This window comes from Pagrus major, chromosome 1 (genome assembly GCF_040436345.1).
Source record: "Pagrus major chromosome 1, Pma_NU_1.0".
NCBI lineage: Eukaryota > Metazoa > Chordata > Actinopteri > Spariformes > Sparidae > Pagrus > Pagrus major.
The window spans coordinates 22,118,605-22,133,831 of NC_133215.1; the positions used below are offsets into that span (position 1 = coordinate 22,118,605).

The 15,227-nt window shown below is 40.6% G+C and overlaps 1 protein-coding gene across 1 annotated transcript in view; it reads left to right on the forward strand.

The window, feature by feature from the left end:
* The window catches only part of pkn1a (protein kinase N1a), a 53,070-nt gene that overhangs the window by 28,715 nt on the left and 9,128 nt on the right, over positions 1-15,227 (forward strand). The window contains exons 2-10 of the mRNA XM_073469407.1: positions 4,110-4,304; positions 6,307-6,412; positions 7,188-7,336; positions 7,873-7,993; positions 11,932-12,077; positions 13,067-13,274; positions 14,096-14,290; positions 14,621-14,730; positions 14,839-14,982. Of these exons, the coding sequence (XP_073325508.1) occupies positions 4,110-4,304; positions 6,307-6,412; positions 7,188-7,336; positions 7,873-7,993; positions 11,932-12,077; positions 13,067-13,274; positions 14,096-14,290; positions 14,621-14,730; positions 14,839-14,982 (1,374 nt within the window). The remainder of the gene's footprint in view (positions 1-4,109; positions 4,305-6,306; positions 6,413-7,187; positions 7,337-7,872; positions 7,994-11,931; positions 12,078-13,066; positions 13,275-14,095; positions 14,291-14,620; positions 14,731-14,838; positions 14,983-15,227) is intronic.

Sequence of the window (15,227 nt, forward strand, 5' to 3'; positions counted from 1 at the left end):
CTGTGTTAAAATGCTGTTGCTAAACCGGTGTAATGTTTGCCATGTTCATTGTGTTAACTTAAAGTTTTAGCATGCTAATTAGCAATAAATAGCTGAGGCTGATAGTAATGCCATTAGTTCTACAGGTATTTAGTCAAAAACCACAAATCATAAAGTATTCAAGCAAAAATGAATTTAAATTTTGGACGAAGTTGGTAAGATTTATCATCTGATAAAATTTAAATCTCTTTGCAGATTTTTCCTGAAAATCTATTCAATAATTTTTGAGATATTTCAGTCTGGACCAAAGTGACGGACTGATATTGCCATCCCTAAAACCATGCCACTAACATGGCTGAAAAGTAGCCCAAATGATCAGAAGTTTAAGTTTTACCTGCCCAATCAATTAAAAAGTAGCCAAGTTGTGCAGAAAAACACCCGATCTGTATACTTGTCATGCACATTTAAGAATAGTAAAGTAAGTATCATATCAGTAGTAGTTCTTATCTGGTGAGGAGCTAACTTTGGATCTCTGCTGAAAGTCAGAATGATGATGATGCAAAGAAGAACTCAGCAACCCCTCTTCAGTTCAGTTACACAATCAGTTCACCATCTGACACAATCATTTGGCAGTAAGGCTGTGGATCACATGCACACTTTACCCAGGGAGTTGGAGATGTTTGATCCAAAGCATCTCATACAGACAACAGACTCTGCTGAGATCTATTGAAGCTTTCCTTCAAAGATTCTCAGATATTGATCGTTATGTCGCATTTATGGATAAAGTTATAAACTTCAGACATTTGTCGATTATTATTGTTATTTTACAATTTTAGTGTCATCCTTAGAATTTGTCAACATGGATGTCTGTTACAGTTCATACAGTTTCTGATTAATTTGAATTCATTTTGATTTATAAAGTTAATCCTTAATCATAGAACCTTAAGAGATTAGGTTTTTCTTATTTCTTTTTTGTATCACAGATCACCTGATTTTATTAATGAAATGGACAAACAGATATGGTGGCATGTAGACAGATGTCACTAAAATAGTTTTGCAGAGTTTTTTTTTGTCCGAAGTGACTTTTGCCAACATGCATCCTAAGCACTTCCTCCCATGTTGCCAGCCATACTTTCTAGAAAATAAAGAAAATCACACACACTTGTAATATTTGTAATACTTTATTTGTAAAAACAAATTGGTGATTATTTCAAAGGCTGTCAGACTTAATGTGAGCCAATGAGTGAACGGTTTCAGCCTCAGCAGACACTAAATGAAATGCATCATGAGTCATTGTTGCAGGTTTCACCACAGCTACTGAAGAATGATTATCCATAATTAGTTGTAAAACATCAGAAAAACATCTGCTGTGGACTTAGTGTTGGTGTCTGTTTGTTTATAGCCAGGAAATGTATCAGTCTGCTCACCCTAAATTCACAGAGCCTCTTTTCAGTTTACAGGAAGTTGAACTCTCCGTCTTAAGTCGGTGTCGCATTTCTTTTCTTATCTAGGCTTAACAGATCTGCTGAGAAGTGGAGAGACATGAGTCAGTCTCATGTGGAAAGACTGAAAAAACAAAAAAATGACCAAAAGATTTCATAATAAATCATTACATTTGTCATTACATAACATTTTCACTAAAGAAACTATTTTCCTAAAGCTTAAGCTCCTAAAGTTGTTGTGATCATACAATCAGCAAGGCAAAATCAGCTTCATGATATATCAGTGTAACTTAAATGTTGCCTGTTTATTGATTATATATTTTTTTTATCATTAAAATAATCTAGTGATCCACCACTAATAAAGAATCTTTAGATATTAATTTAGTTTAAAAAATACACATCAGTTCCAGCTGTTTAGCCAGCTTTCAAAACGTGTGGCACAGGTTGATGATCAAAACAGATGTTGTGACTCTGCTTGCATGTTTTGTTTTCTACCAATCACCAATCATTTATTCCATAATCTGACACGCCTCAAAACACAGATTGTGTCTTGGCCTACATGATATGAGGAAAATCTGCGATGTGCGATAATGTCCTCCAATACTGCAATGACGATATTACTTGCTATAAATAAACAAATATTGAAGAAGCCATATCAGCTCTTCTCTCCTTCCTCGGCCATTGTGCTAGCTAACTTCACAGTCGCCACCAAATTGACACCAATTAATCTGAGGCTAAATGACAGCTAGCTGGGACCTCATCTGATTAGCCAAATGATGTGAATGCATGGTTCATTTATCCACGGCTCCATCTGATTGGTCAAATGTGAAAATGTGACATTCGTCAGCACTAACATATCACTAATCTGCTCATTACATTGGACAAAATTTGTCTTCGCTTTTGGGAATAGAATAAACAGAGTGCCTTCCACACAGTCAGGGTATCGAGTGTTGCTTTTACAGGTCCCCCGGTAACAGCTTTTAACCATCCTCTAACAAACCTAGCACATAGCACTTATGAGTTAAACAGGAAACCGGAAAGTTGACCGAACCTCATTTGGATGCTAAGCTTGCTCAACTGTTATTGGTGCACAGAGCGAAAATGGACGGGACTCGGGAAAGACTACTACTAAAATTACAACTAATATTTGATGTGTGACAAGCGATACGCATGTGAGATCTCTGTTATTGTGCAGCGGCCTTAAACGTTCTGCTCACTTTGCAACTTCGACTCTATCCCATACAGTCTTTCTATAGGAAAAGGGGAATCACCACTGGGGGTTTGCAGATGTGGAGCCCAAAGGAAAAACTTACTCTCTGGCTTTGTGCCAGTACTTAGAAAACGCATCCTTCCCTCTTTCCACCCTCAAGATTAAATCACCGACCAAAGTGAGAGCAAAAGAAAAAGCTGTCGCTATGTACTTCAAGCCAGAAGTGATTCAATGATGCGTATGAAACTTGATATCATACAGGTTTACTGCCACAGATCCAGGAGTGATCTACCAAAACTTAAAGACTGAGGATGTGTTTCTTGATGTATGGAGTCTCTGTCCCTCTTTTCTCTGTGTCTCGCTCTCCACTGACAGCAGCAAAACTACAGAGGAAACAGGAAAGGCCTGAGCAGTTTGGTGTCGGGACGGATATCCTCTCTTGGAGGCGTTCCCCCTCCTCCCTCACTTAACTCTCCCTCTCCCTCTCTTATCTCTTTTTATCGTTTTTCTCCCCCCCAACCTGTTTTTGCTTTTGGTGTGGCATTAACTGTTCGGTCAAGCTCAGGAGCATACGAGAGATCTCCGCTCCTCTCTAGTTTTATCACATCAGAGAGGACTATGTGTTGGCATGGTGACGAGGAGGATGAGGACAGCTCGGAGGTGAAGCGTTTGTTTGATTTGTGTGTTCCTGTAATAGTGGCTGTGATTTCTAGTGAATTGACGCGCTCTCTCCTGCTGCCTTCCTGATTGTTTGTCTGGCGTGTTGAGCCTCCACATCTCAGCCTGTAGTAAATTGCAGCTCTGCTTGAGGGATTATATTTTTGAAGCCACAGGAAGTAAGGAGAAACTTGAGCAGGAGTGGGGCCCAGTTGTTTACTGGCGCTAAAGTGTATATTAATGTTTTTCATTAAAGTTTATGGCATTTCTCACCCAGTGGAGAGAGATGGGTTCATGAGAAAGAGCTGGAAGAGGACGATGGGCAGCACAGGTCATGGGACAGATTTGTAATTCATTTTGAGGTTTATGTATAGTGTTGATTTTTAGCCCATTTGGCCGACAGACTGTCCTGGAAATGGTATTTTTAGTGGAAGCGTCTTGTAAGCAGGTTGGACATAAAGGATTTGTTTGAATTATTATAAACACTGGCTGAGCAAGATTTTTGTCATTCCTCTCTGCCGCTCCTTCATCTCTTTTCCCATCCTCCTCTAGCATTTTCTAGAAGGTTTTTTCTAGTATTTTACCAAACTTTGCCCTTTTTCCTCCGCCCCATCACTATCCCACTCTATCTCTTTCCTCCCATTAAGGCCTTATCCTGCTCACCATCTCTTCCTCTTCACTCTCAACACCTACTCTTGCCAGACTGACCGTGTTGTAAATGAAGCCTTGTATTGTCATGGCAAAAGTTTTATATGTTGTTCACAGCAACATTGCCTGACTTCTTTATCCTTTTTCCTCCCTCTTTGTTCACCCCCATTCAGAGTGACCCAGGTGGACTGTCAGTTCTGGAGCAGCTCGGTCTGGACCAGAACTCAGATTTTTCTGACTCCAGCGTGCAGCAGCTTCTGGACGAACAGCGTGAAAGGATCCGCAGAGAGATTCGTAAGGAGCTGAAAATCAAGGAGGGAGCCGAGAACCTACGCAGGGCGACGACTGACAAGAGGAATGCTCAGCAGGTCAGCCACATGTTACAATTACATCCTCCCGACATAAATCCACCAAAAAGTATTAGAGCCCAAAAAAAATCTTATACCAGTTAAATTTCTTGTTTTTTAAACAGGTTTCCAACTGGTAATGAATGATCTGAAATGATAACGAGAAAGTCAGGTAGACACTTCACGAGGATACTGTGTATGAGAAAGCATCTTCCTGTGATAGACATCAATAATAAAATGATAAGGTCGTGGAAGCGCTCTGATTTTTCAGTTGAAAAGTCATTGAATTTCACATCAGCACCACTGCAGGAAACCAGTTTAATGACTGCTATCTGGAACAGAGGCTGGTGATTCAGTCACATTCCAGTTCACCGGAACTGGGTAGACTTGCTGGTATGTTAAATTCTTAGCCTGTGGGGACTTTGGTCATATGAAAAAATAAATAAAGAAAGCCAGAAACTTCAGACTGTTTTGACCTTTTATTTGCCCAGTTGTAGGCTCACTGAGCACATGTTTCCACGTTGTGAGGCAGGGCAGGAATGCCACACAGCCTCACACATTCCCTTCCTGTAGCTGCCAAGTACAGCTGCTGGGCACCAGTTGTGAGAAGATGGCAGCGATACTCGAGCAGCATTAAGAGAGGAATTAGTCTTGAGGTAAAGAAGTTCGACAGTGTGCAAATCCAACCCCAGTCAGGTACAGATGCAAGACAAAAAACAGCAAGGATCATCACGTGACCACAGGTTAATGTAAACCTCATATTCTTCTGTGTGCTTTCATAGATTTTTTCCATTATTTTCAACCTAAAAGCCAAAGTTGCCTCAAAATAAGGTTTAATTTAGCCAACTGGATGAAAACATATCAAATTAATATAGAGAAATTCTAATATAAATCGCTGTTTACGCTGTTTTTTGTGAAGTAAAAATGTTATTTAAATATCTATTATCCCTTATTATTTTGTTTGTTATCTCAGCATTTGTTTGTGTTTGGCATGTGTACGACCAGTAGGTTTTAGCAGTAATACAACTCAAAGTTACAGACAGACATTCAATACAGAAACAAAATAGAACACAAATCATCAAAGTAAAATGTGTAAAACTGTCAAAGTGGTAGTCAGAGTTTGAATACAAGAACATATTTCATAAGAAGTAGTTAAAAATCCCTGAGTGGAATCAGGCTGGACTGCTTCAGCTCCTGCTGTAGTGCGTTTCATGTAAGTGGATAAATAAGTGGGTAGCAGTCCAAGCATGGATTTATGAATGAAGTTCTATCGGTGTTAAAGTCTGCGCATGGATGATGATGACCAGCTGATGAAAGAATACAGAGCACAGTGGTGTGTGAGGGGTTTACAGCCGGTTATGAATTTCAGAGAATACGTGTGTCCAATGATGCTGATTCTAGTTTTGATGGGATAAAAGCAGAGAGAAGGAACATGAATGCAACTCCAGTCATCCACATGTTTCCTACACCTCTCTAAAATGTATGCAAATTACTTAATTTTATAAACATTACTTAATTTTATAAACAAATTGATGTTGCTATTCCAGGAACGCTGCCTGCTGTCCGGGAACTTGAAACTGAAACTTTCAGATGGAAGAAGCAGCTCACTGAACATTCAAGAAGCATTTCTAGGTCCTTATACTGACACGTCGAGGCATTTTATTAATGGAGAACTTTCAACAAGGGTTCACTATTTTTATTATTATTTAGATTTGGTTTATTTTTGCAAAATTCTGATAGAAAGTCGATATAAAAATAGGAAACATTATACCAACACCTGAAGAGTTAAACTGATTTAATGGTATATAAAGTTCAATATTGTAGGGAAATGTGGTGTAGCACTGCTTCAACTGCTTTTCGTGACATTCTTGTGAGTGTTGATGATGTCAGCATGTTGTCCAACATTTCATAATTTGCTGCTTGGTTGATATACTGTTGTTTTCACACAAGAAATAAGATGCAGAATTGTAATTTCTTCTCCGCACCAGAGACAATGTTCTCCTGTATCTGCTCTTGCCTTCAGGTCGACAGCCAGCTGCGGTCGTCTAACCGCCGGCTGGACAACCTCCATGCTCAGCTGCAAGAACTGGAAGCTCACATTGTGGTGAAAGGAGGAGAGGAGAATAAAGGTATGTGTGTGGAAAAACTCTCACCCCCGTTGTCAAATCTGCCTTTTCTTTTGGTTCGTTTTGTCTCTGATATAAGAAAAAAAGTCAGATAAGTGAGTTGGACTGTTCTGTGGATCTGTGTCGTTTAGCATCAGTTGGAAAATTACCTTGATTTGTCAGGTAATTAATGCACAGGATACCTTTATTCATCAATATTTGGCATCGAGAAAACATGGAGTTTGAGTCCAGATTCATGTGTCTCCATAGTAGTGAGAGTTTATTGTTACAAACAACAAGACCAAGACACACTTTTATTTGAAAGCCAGTCATCAGTATATGCCGAGGGCAACAGGTCTCCACTTGATAAACTGATTTTCATAAAGAAAAAGATTTTAAATAAATTATACTTCCTCTGCTTGAACATGGAGTTCATATAATGTTGTAAATTAATCATGGCAGATAATAAGAACAAAGTTTTTTTTAGCTAACTTCATTGTAAACATCGTAAACTCTATTCGTAGTGAATTTAGATCCTTTGAACCACATGGAAAAATAATATTCCTGGCGATTTGTACTTCCCTTCTCCGACTGGGTGGGACAGTCTCTCCCAGTGGATCTGTTCCCATAATCCAGGATATTAGCCTTGTTCATGCTGCTGCAGAAATTCAAGAAAGCAACACTATTATTTGGCTTTACATGAAATTCCCCTGCGGGTACTTTCACCTCAGTGTGAACCATGTGAACCCTCATCTAGTTCCTTTTTATATCATCTCCAACCCTTTCCTTCCCTCCACAGATGAGTGTCCTCAGTCTCCCGGGGCTGAGAGTCGTACATCAGCCCACAAGGAACGCATCGCTGCCCTGGAGAGACAGCTCAACATCGAGCTCAAAGTCAAACAGGGAGTTGAAAACATGATCCCCGTCTACTCCAACGGATCCACCAAGGTACAGGGACACTGATGTAATCCATAATAATACCAGAACACAGCTCAAAAGAACAATATATGAGGCAAATACCATACACATAATAAACACAACCGCGATGTAAAGAGCATTTTGTAGGTTATGGTACACGTTATACCCTCCCCCAGCTGCCTGATACAGTAATTGACAGTGTGTGTCTTTTTGCACCTTCATGATCCATAACCTTGCAATCTGCTGACTCAAGATAATTTCTAAATGTGTATGATGTGAGACACACATTTCTTTATGCACACACCTCATCCCTTGATTACTTCAAAAATCCCCTCCCCCTTATTTTCTGCAGCGTGTTTCACCTTGCCATTTGACCTTGCTCTCACACCTCCTCTTCCCTTCCTGTTTCACTACTTATACAATTTTAACACCCATAGTGATCAATCAAAAGAAAAAGGGACAGGATTAATGATTCCTCTGTGTTGCTCAAAGTTTTCCTGGTATTATATTGTTTACCATTTGGCTTCCTTTGTTTTTGTTCCTTGTCTTGCCTCTGCTCCCATCAGGACAAGAAGATGCTGCAGACGGCCCAGCAGATGCTGCAGGACAGTAAGACCAAAATTGACATCATCCGCATGCAAATCCGCAAAGCTGTGCAGGCCACTGAGCACAATGATGACACACAGGGTGAGTTTGATTTGCTTAATGAGCGAATACGATGTACTGAGGTTAAAAAGTGGTCCCAGTAATAAAATACACAATGTGGTCATGATTTCTGATCAAAAAGTTTACAATATGTTGTCTTTGGCTCAATATCAGGTTTCATTTTGAAAGGTTAGCACTCTTGGTTTTTGGTTTTCTCAAAAAGTAGTACCAGATGCAGGTAGAGAAGACAAATGGTCCCATAACATTGGGAAAAAAAATCCTCTGCATAGTCAATATACTTTACATAAAACCATCTATCTATAAGTAATTTTGTTTTGTCGCAAACCACACTCTTTACGGCGATATTTTTCATCACTTGGATGGTGCTTTGGCCCTTCCGAAAAGAACAGATGCAGGCAGGAAATTTGTGGAAGGCAACAGAAACAAACATGGAGGAGAGTGAACGTGAAACAGAATGGGATAATTTCGAACAGGAGTAGGACTCTGACAAGCCAAGACAAAACAAGGACGTGGTTTGGGCATGAAAAGACTTGAGACTGACCACAAAACTGCACTTTGCAAATGATGCTGCAGACCGATCCTCTTAAATATTTGCAGTTGTTTTAGCTGATGTCTTTTAGATCATTATCTGGATATGAAATGACTTACAGTATTGTCGAATATGAGATTTTGGTCATATTACATTTTTAGCTCACATTTCAGAGGAAAGTGAGCCATGTGAGCTGTGTGTTTTAAGACAGTGGTCAGCTGGCATTGACAGGATGCTTTTCATCTCTATCTTCATGTGATCTGCGGCCATGCTACAGTCTTTTGTGAGCAGCAGCTGCAGACAGCAGACACACAGTAACATAAACAGATCAATAAAGAGCCGGCCCAGTGTTTTCACATCTCACCGCCTTAGTTTTGTGGGGAAGAAGATGAAGAGAACGGTTGGGATTGATGCACAGTGTACTGTGTGCATGCGCGCGCGTGTGTGTTTACATGTGAAGAAGACACAAAGCCGATGAAATGGCCCACCTGGCACATTACCACAATCAATCAAATGCACACACAGATGTACTGAAAAAAATCCAACCCTCCAACAAAAGGACCAGCAGATGAAAAGTGTCTTTTCACACAATAAAGGCAGAGAGCCTCTCTCTCTCCGTCTCTATCTCACACACATGCAACATTAAAGTGTTGTGTGTAGAAGCAGAACAAAAACATTCTCCAGGAGGGTGATTGTGTGTTTTAAATTTGCCGAAACAAACAAACTAATGTGTCCTATTCACTTTCTTTTCTTTGTGACACACCGTCAGGCTGATAAATGTCATTTGCCATTAAATGCAGGTGATTGATGATTGGGCAATGAGTTATGTGGGATGATGGTTTGGTAAAATGCAGCAGGGGAGCAAGGAGGGAGCGATGGGAGGGGGTAGAAGTAAAACCAAAAAACAGATTTTTTTTTCAGAACACAGTTGGTGTATTCCCTGCAGGGCCATCTATTCCTCTCTGCTCATGTAAGAGGCAGACGATGGCTATTAAGAAAGTGGCTGTCTTTTAAGGCAAAGAAGCTAATGGCCATTTGGAAGGATGAGTTAAGGGCCGTACTTTATCTCTCTGTGTCCTCAATGTGGAAAACCTACTTGTTTTATTAATGATCTGAAGCTCCTTCCACTGCTTTAACGTGATAAAAATAGTATTATGGATGTTAAGGACCGGATTGAGCCATGATGATTCTGTACTTACCGGCAACTCCACTGATTTTACACATCAAACTTGTTTACAGGTCAAGAGGAGTGCTACAGCGAATGTGGAAAAAGTTGTATAAAGCCTCCAGAGGGAGTTGTGTGAAGTTTAATAAATTGCCTCGAGTGGTCTCACTTGAGTCCGCCTCAGTTGGTGCTAAAGACTTCAAGTTAGAAAATGAAAAAAATGTGGGAGAGTTAGTAAGAAGTGAGCTTATCAGACCTCTGTAGCTCGCTCTTCATCTCTGCTTCCAGCTACATTAGCCACCGCTAGCATAACACACCTGGACCTCTTGCGTGTGTGTGTTCATGTGATTCATGTGACCGATGTGAAGTTTCCCAGTAGCAAAACAAAGTTTTTTCTGATTATTCCCACACTACATGAACGCACAGTCTGACTGAACTGTCTGTGGTCAAGTTGCATTGTTGGAAATGTAGGCAGCAGTTTTTAAGGAACAAGTATGTGAGGAAGAAAAAAGGTGATATCTCTGTTGCAACGATTTTTATCCATTCTTTATAGTTATCAACTGTGCATCATGACCGTGTTATAGGAGTATTACGATAAATAGCTGAAGTATTTCAATAAAGTTTAGTTTTTCAAAGCCTTAACTTCTATTGTGCATGAATTCATTAAGAGCATGTGCCTTTCTACACTTTCTCTGCAGGTATTTTATTGCCTGTAATGATAACCTCAGCATAAATGTTCTTCTCTTGTACTGGTGTCCCACACAGTCTCTGGATCTTTCGAGGTTATTCTGTCTTTCTCCTTTAAACCACACTCTCACTCATACACACACACAGGGGTTGTGTGTATAGTGTACACAGACTGACAGTCTCCAGGCACCACACCCGGTGGAGGGGTCATCTAGCAGGGTCTGGGCTCCAGGCAGAACACCTTATTAGGAGATAAAAGCATCCACATCCACTTCCACCCCTACCTCCCCCTTTCCTCTCCTTCTCCTCCCGTCTTATGCAGCGTTTTAACAGCTCATAGGTCATAAAAATCATGTTTAATCACTCCTCCTGTGTCCTTTTGTCCTTCCTCGTTTTTAACCTCGTATTTAAAAAAGCCACATGCACCTTGTTTTGAACGCTGTTGATCCTGTTGTCCTTTTCCTTATCTTGCGCCTCCTCTCCCTATACCAGTGTGCTCCTTTTGTGCTTATTGCCTACTGTGAGAGGCTGCTACTGAGCCATTAAGCTAACCACTTAGCTGTAATTGTGCTTCACGGGTGTGACTCTGATACTGACCCCATGTCTGTCTTCCTAAGTAAGGTAGCTTGAGGATGTTTTTACCTTTTGACTGATAGCATTGCTCCTAATTTTCTGCTGTCATTTAGCTAACATTACCACGTCTTTCCATTTAAGGGGTGAAATAAGCAGTTTTCCGTGTTTATCAGTGGCATTTTGAAGTGGCTGGAAATATGACAGTATATTAAACGTCAAGTTTTTGCCTTTTTGATGTCGGTATACAATTTGTTCAAAAGCGTTTTTGCATAATTTCTGCACAGACCTACATGTCGTCTTGATTTACTAAACCATTTATAATGTTTACAGGTTTTTCCATTTGCTTTATCACATCATGATTAAATAGCAACATAAAAGGCAAGAGGTTCAGTTTTATATTATCACATTACATTTTCCACTCCACTTATCTATCTAATTTGGGGTAGCTGTAACCTTTGGCAATAGCAAGAAGTATTGGACAACAAGCTATTACTACTATAAATATTGAGATATCACTCATTTGTTTGTTTTCACTGTAGTTTAACTATCTTGTGACTTCATGTCGGCATAATTTAATTTAAATCTCACTGAAAAAAATGATCGTAAAAAAGGAAACATTGCACTAAAGAGGGTATGTCTTCGCTCTGTTTGCTTTTAAAGATGGGACTGAGAAAGCCATTTGGAAATAATGATGTTGTTTACTGGGGAACACTCAGAGGCTGCTCACCTCCCTCCAGGCACTGCTAATGTTTTCTTTGTCTGACTCTTGAGTAATGCATGACATGCATTAAGGCATTAACCTAACTTAGTATGCCCAGGGGAGTTCCCTACAACACACCACTGCCAAAACAAAAGACTGAAGTCTCAACGTACACATGCCAAGATCGAACTTTACAATATAACTGATTTAAGCAGCATCCTTCGGACTTTTCAGCCTCAGTTGCATTTTGTAAAATTGTCTACTCTGATGCGGTAATTTGTCTTTTATCCATTTTGACGCTGCAGGTAACCAGGACCTGTGTGGGGTGGAGCTACGCATTGAAGAGCTGAGGCATCACTACAGGGTGGAGCATGCTGTGGCTGAGGGGGCCAAAAACGTGATCAGGCTCCTGGGGGCCAGCAAGGTCCAGGACAAGAAAGCCCTGTCTGAGGTTAGACCGGACACACACACACACACACACACACACACACACACACACACACACACACACACACACACACGTTAACCCCTTTAATGTTCTTCTATATGTACCGTTTCATACAGCATCGTGACATTTATTATAAGGTGTCAAGTCATATATTTCACAGAGCAGCTTCAGTTACTGTATGCGCTTTATTCAAAATTCAATGACAATCATTTGACACACATTTTCACAACAGCAGCTACAAAATCACATTTGTCCGAACAATATATCAAATAATCATATCTCTGCTGGAGTTGGAAAGGTTTTTACTTTGTACTAGTGGTTCAACGGTTCAGAAACCCATTACGCTCTCACACACTATTTTAATTTTAATTTTAGTCATGAAGTGGGGTGCTACAGGGATTAAAAACTATTTCAAATGCAAAGGCTAAAAAGCAATTCAAAGCAAAAGTTTGTTTGCAGTATGTTATGGTATAGAGCCTCTTTACTGGACATGTACAATGGATTGTTAAACCAATACTTACCAATACTTAGGCTGCAACTAACAGTTCCTTTCACAGATAATCCATCAACTTCTTAGTCTATAAAACATTTTTAAAAATTCTGAAAAATGTTCATCACAATTTCTCAGAGCCCAAAGTGCCATCTTCACACTGCATCTTTTGTCCAACCAACAGTCCAAAACCCAAAGACTCTTCATTTACTGTCATAAAAGGCAAAGAAAAGCAGCAAATCTTTATATTTAAGAAGCTGGAACCAGCAAATGTTTGCATGAAAAATGACTGAAACTTTAAATCGATTATCAAAATAGTTGGCAATTAATTTACTTTCAATGCAGCATGTCATTGCAGCTCTTGTGAAAACATGACTAAAAATATAATAGGAGGGATAAATCGTGTGCTTTGTGTGATTGGATAGAGAGGTAATAGTTCACTAAATGTCCAACTGGTGGCTGTATCTGTGTATTAAAGCTTCTCTGTGTCGGTTCTCTGTAGGCGCAGTCTCGTCTGAGCGAGGCGTCTCAGAGGTTAGACCTGCTAAGGGACTCTCTTGACCAGCGTCTGGCAGAGCTGCCGGAGGACCATCCCAAGGCCAGTGTCATCAAAGAGGAGCTGGTCCTGGCCTCCTCACCTGCCTTCAGCCACGGAGCCCCCTACCTCCACAACCAATATAACACCCTCAACAAGCCCTCGCCTCTCACTGGTACGTAAAACACAAAGCTAAAGGCCAAAGTCGAGCAAACTTACACCACGAGAGGTATTCATAGATCAACCGTGACTCAAACACGGAGAGAGGCAGTCACAAACTGAACAGTTACATCCCAACATCTTAACTGTACATGATAAGATGGTACAAATGTGTTCACAACACACACTAACACATGTGGACACTGTGTTGAGGCATCTTACCAATTAAGGTTGGATGATGTTTTTTCTTCTTCTGCTATTTGAAATGAAGAGACTTTTTTAACAAAAAAATGTCAAATGAATTGTTTCTACAGTTCTCCAAAGCACCGCAGTAATCAGCACAGATCAGTTTAACCTCAAGGGAATGAAAAGAGTTCAAAGGAACATTTAGCATTTTCAGTCTTTTTTTGTGGCAGTGTGGTTATCCTGTGTTGAAACTAGAACGTGTGCTGCACCCACATTTACCACTTTGATTGATTCTGTTCATCGTTTCACACACAGCTCTGTACAGAACATGAACTTGTCCTTGAACATGCACATAGATGCATTCATGTGGCCAAGGAATTTGGGAGACATTTTATCAGTTTGAACACGATTCAAGCGGTCATAATTATAGAATGATGAATGTAACATAGAGCAGCTGATTGAGCTTCATGTCCCATCATTTCTGTCTGTTTGTGGAAGAGAAGGCATCACAAGATCTTTGTAAATCAAAATCAGGTGTGGAGTTTTGATTTACAGATTTGTATTATTCTTGAATCTACTAATTTATTTATCTGCCTTTGGTGTTTGTTACTTTTAGTTGGTCATACCTGACTTCTCTTCCTCTGTCCTCAGGTACCCTGCAGGTGCAGCTGCTGGGCTGTGTGGGGTTGTTGGAGGTGGTCCCAGGTCGCAATAAGGGGACAGCTGTCATGCTGCCCTGCCACAGCCCCGGAGACACCAGGTCATTCATGAGGGGCAGCAAGGGGCTGTACGGACGTAGCGGCTCAGTCAGCGGGAAGACGCCCAGCAAGACGGACGAGCTCTCCTGTAAGCGTGTGTGTGTGATTCTGTGTGTTTATACAGGTCTTGGGTTCATTTGAAAATGTTCAGTATTGTGTGCGTTTTTAAGAAACAACATGCTGCCATTTTTTGTGCAATGTAGCAAATCTTTATTTACTAATATTGACTTTCTGTCACCATCACTTCGTTGGTGCGTTGGGTACTGTAGGTTACACATGATGTGACTGCAACATCAGCAAATTTAGTTGAACTAACTCAAAACCCTGTGGTCAGGGCGAAAGTGGCAGGTACCGTATAGGAACGCTCCTATGGAGAGGATATAATTTGCTGATTGTGGGTGTGTGTGTGTGTGTGTAGCTGAGGTGAGTGCAGTGCTGAAGCTGGATAACACAGTGGTCGGCCAGACAGCTTGGAGGACTGTGGGAGAACAGGCTTGGGATCAGACCTTCACTGTGGAGCTGGAAAGGGTCAGTATGTAATACACACATACATCTGCACACACATAAACACTTAAAAGAGTATGTTTAAGTATCCTTTTATTAACCATTGGGTGCCGGTGTGTCTCTGTGTTTTAGTCGAGGGAGATGGAGATGGCAGTTTACTGGAAGGACTACCGCTCGCTGTGTGCTTTAAAGTATGTGAAGCTGGAGGAGTTCCTGGACAACCAGAAACACAGAGTTCAGCTGGAGCTGGAGCCCCAGGGCCTGCTGCTGGCTGAGGTACACACACACACACACACACACACACACACACACACACACACACACACACACACACACACACACACACACACACACACACACACACACACACACACACACACAAAAACATTAAATGACACACACAGCAACAAAAAATGTGAAAAGGGACAGCCACACACAAAGGTTGGACACAGATGTCCTTGCATACATCTCACCTGTCTATGTAAGCTCTATAAATACAAAGATATTCAAATATGCACACA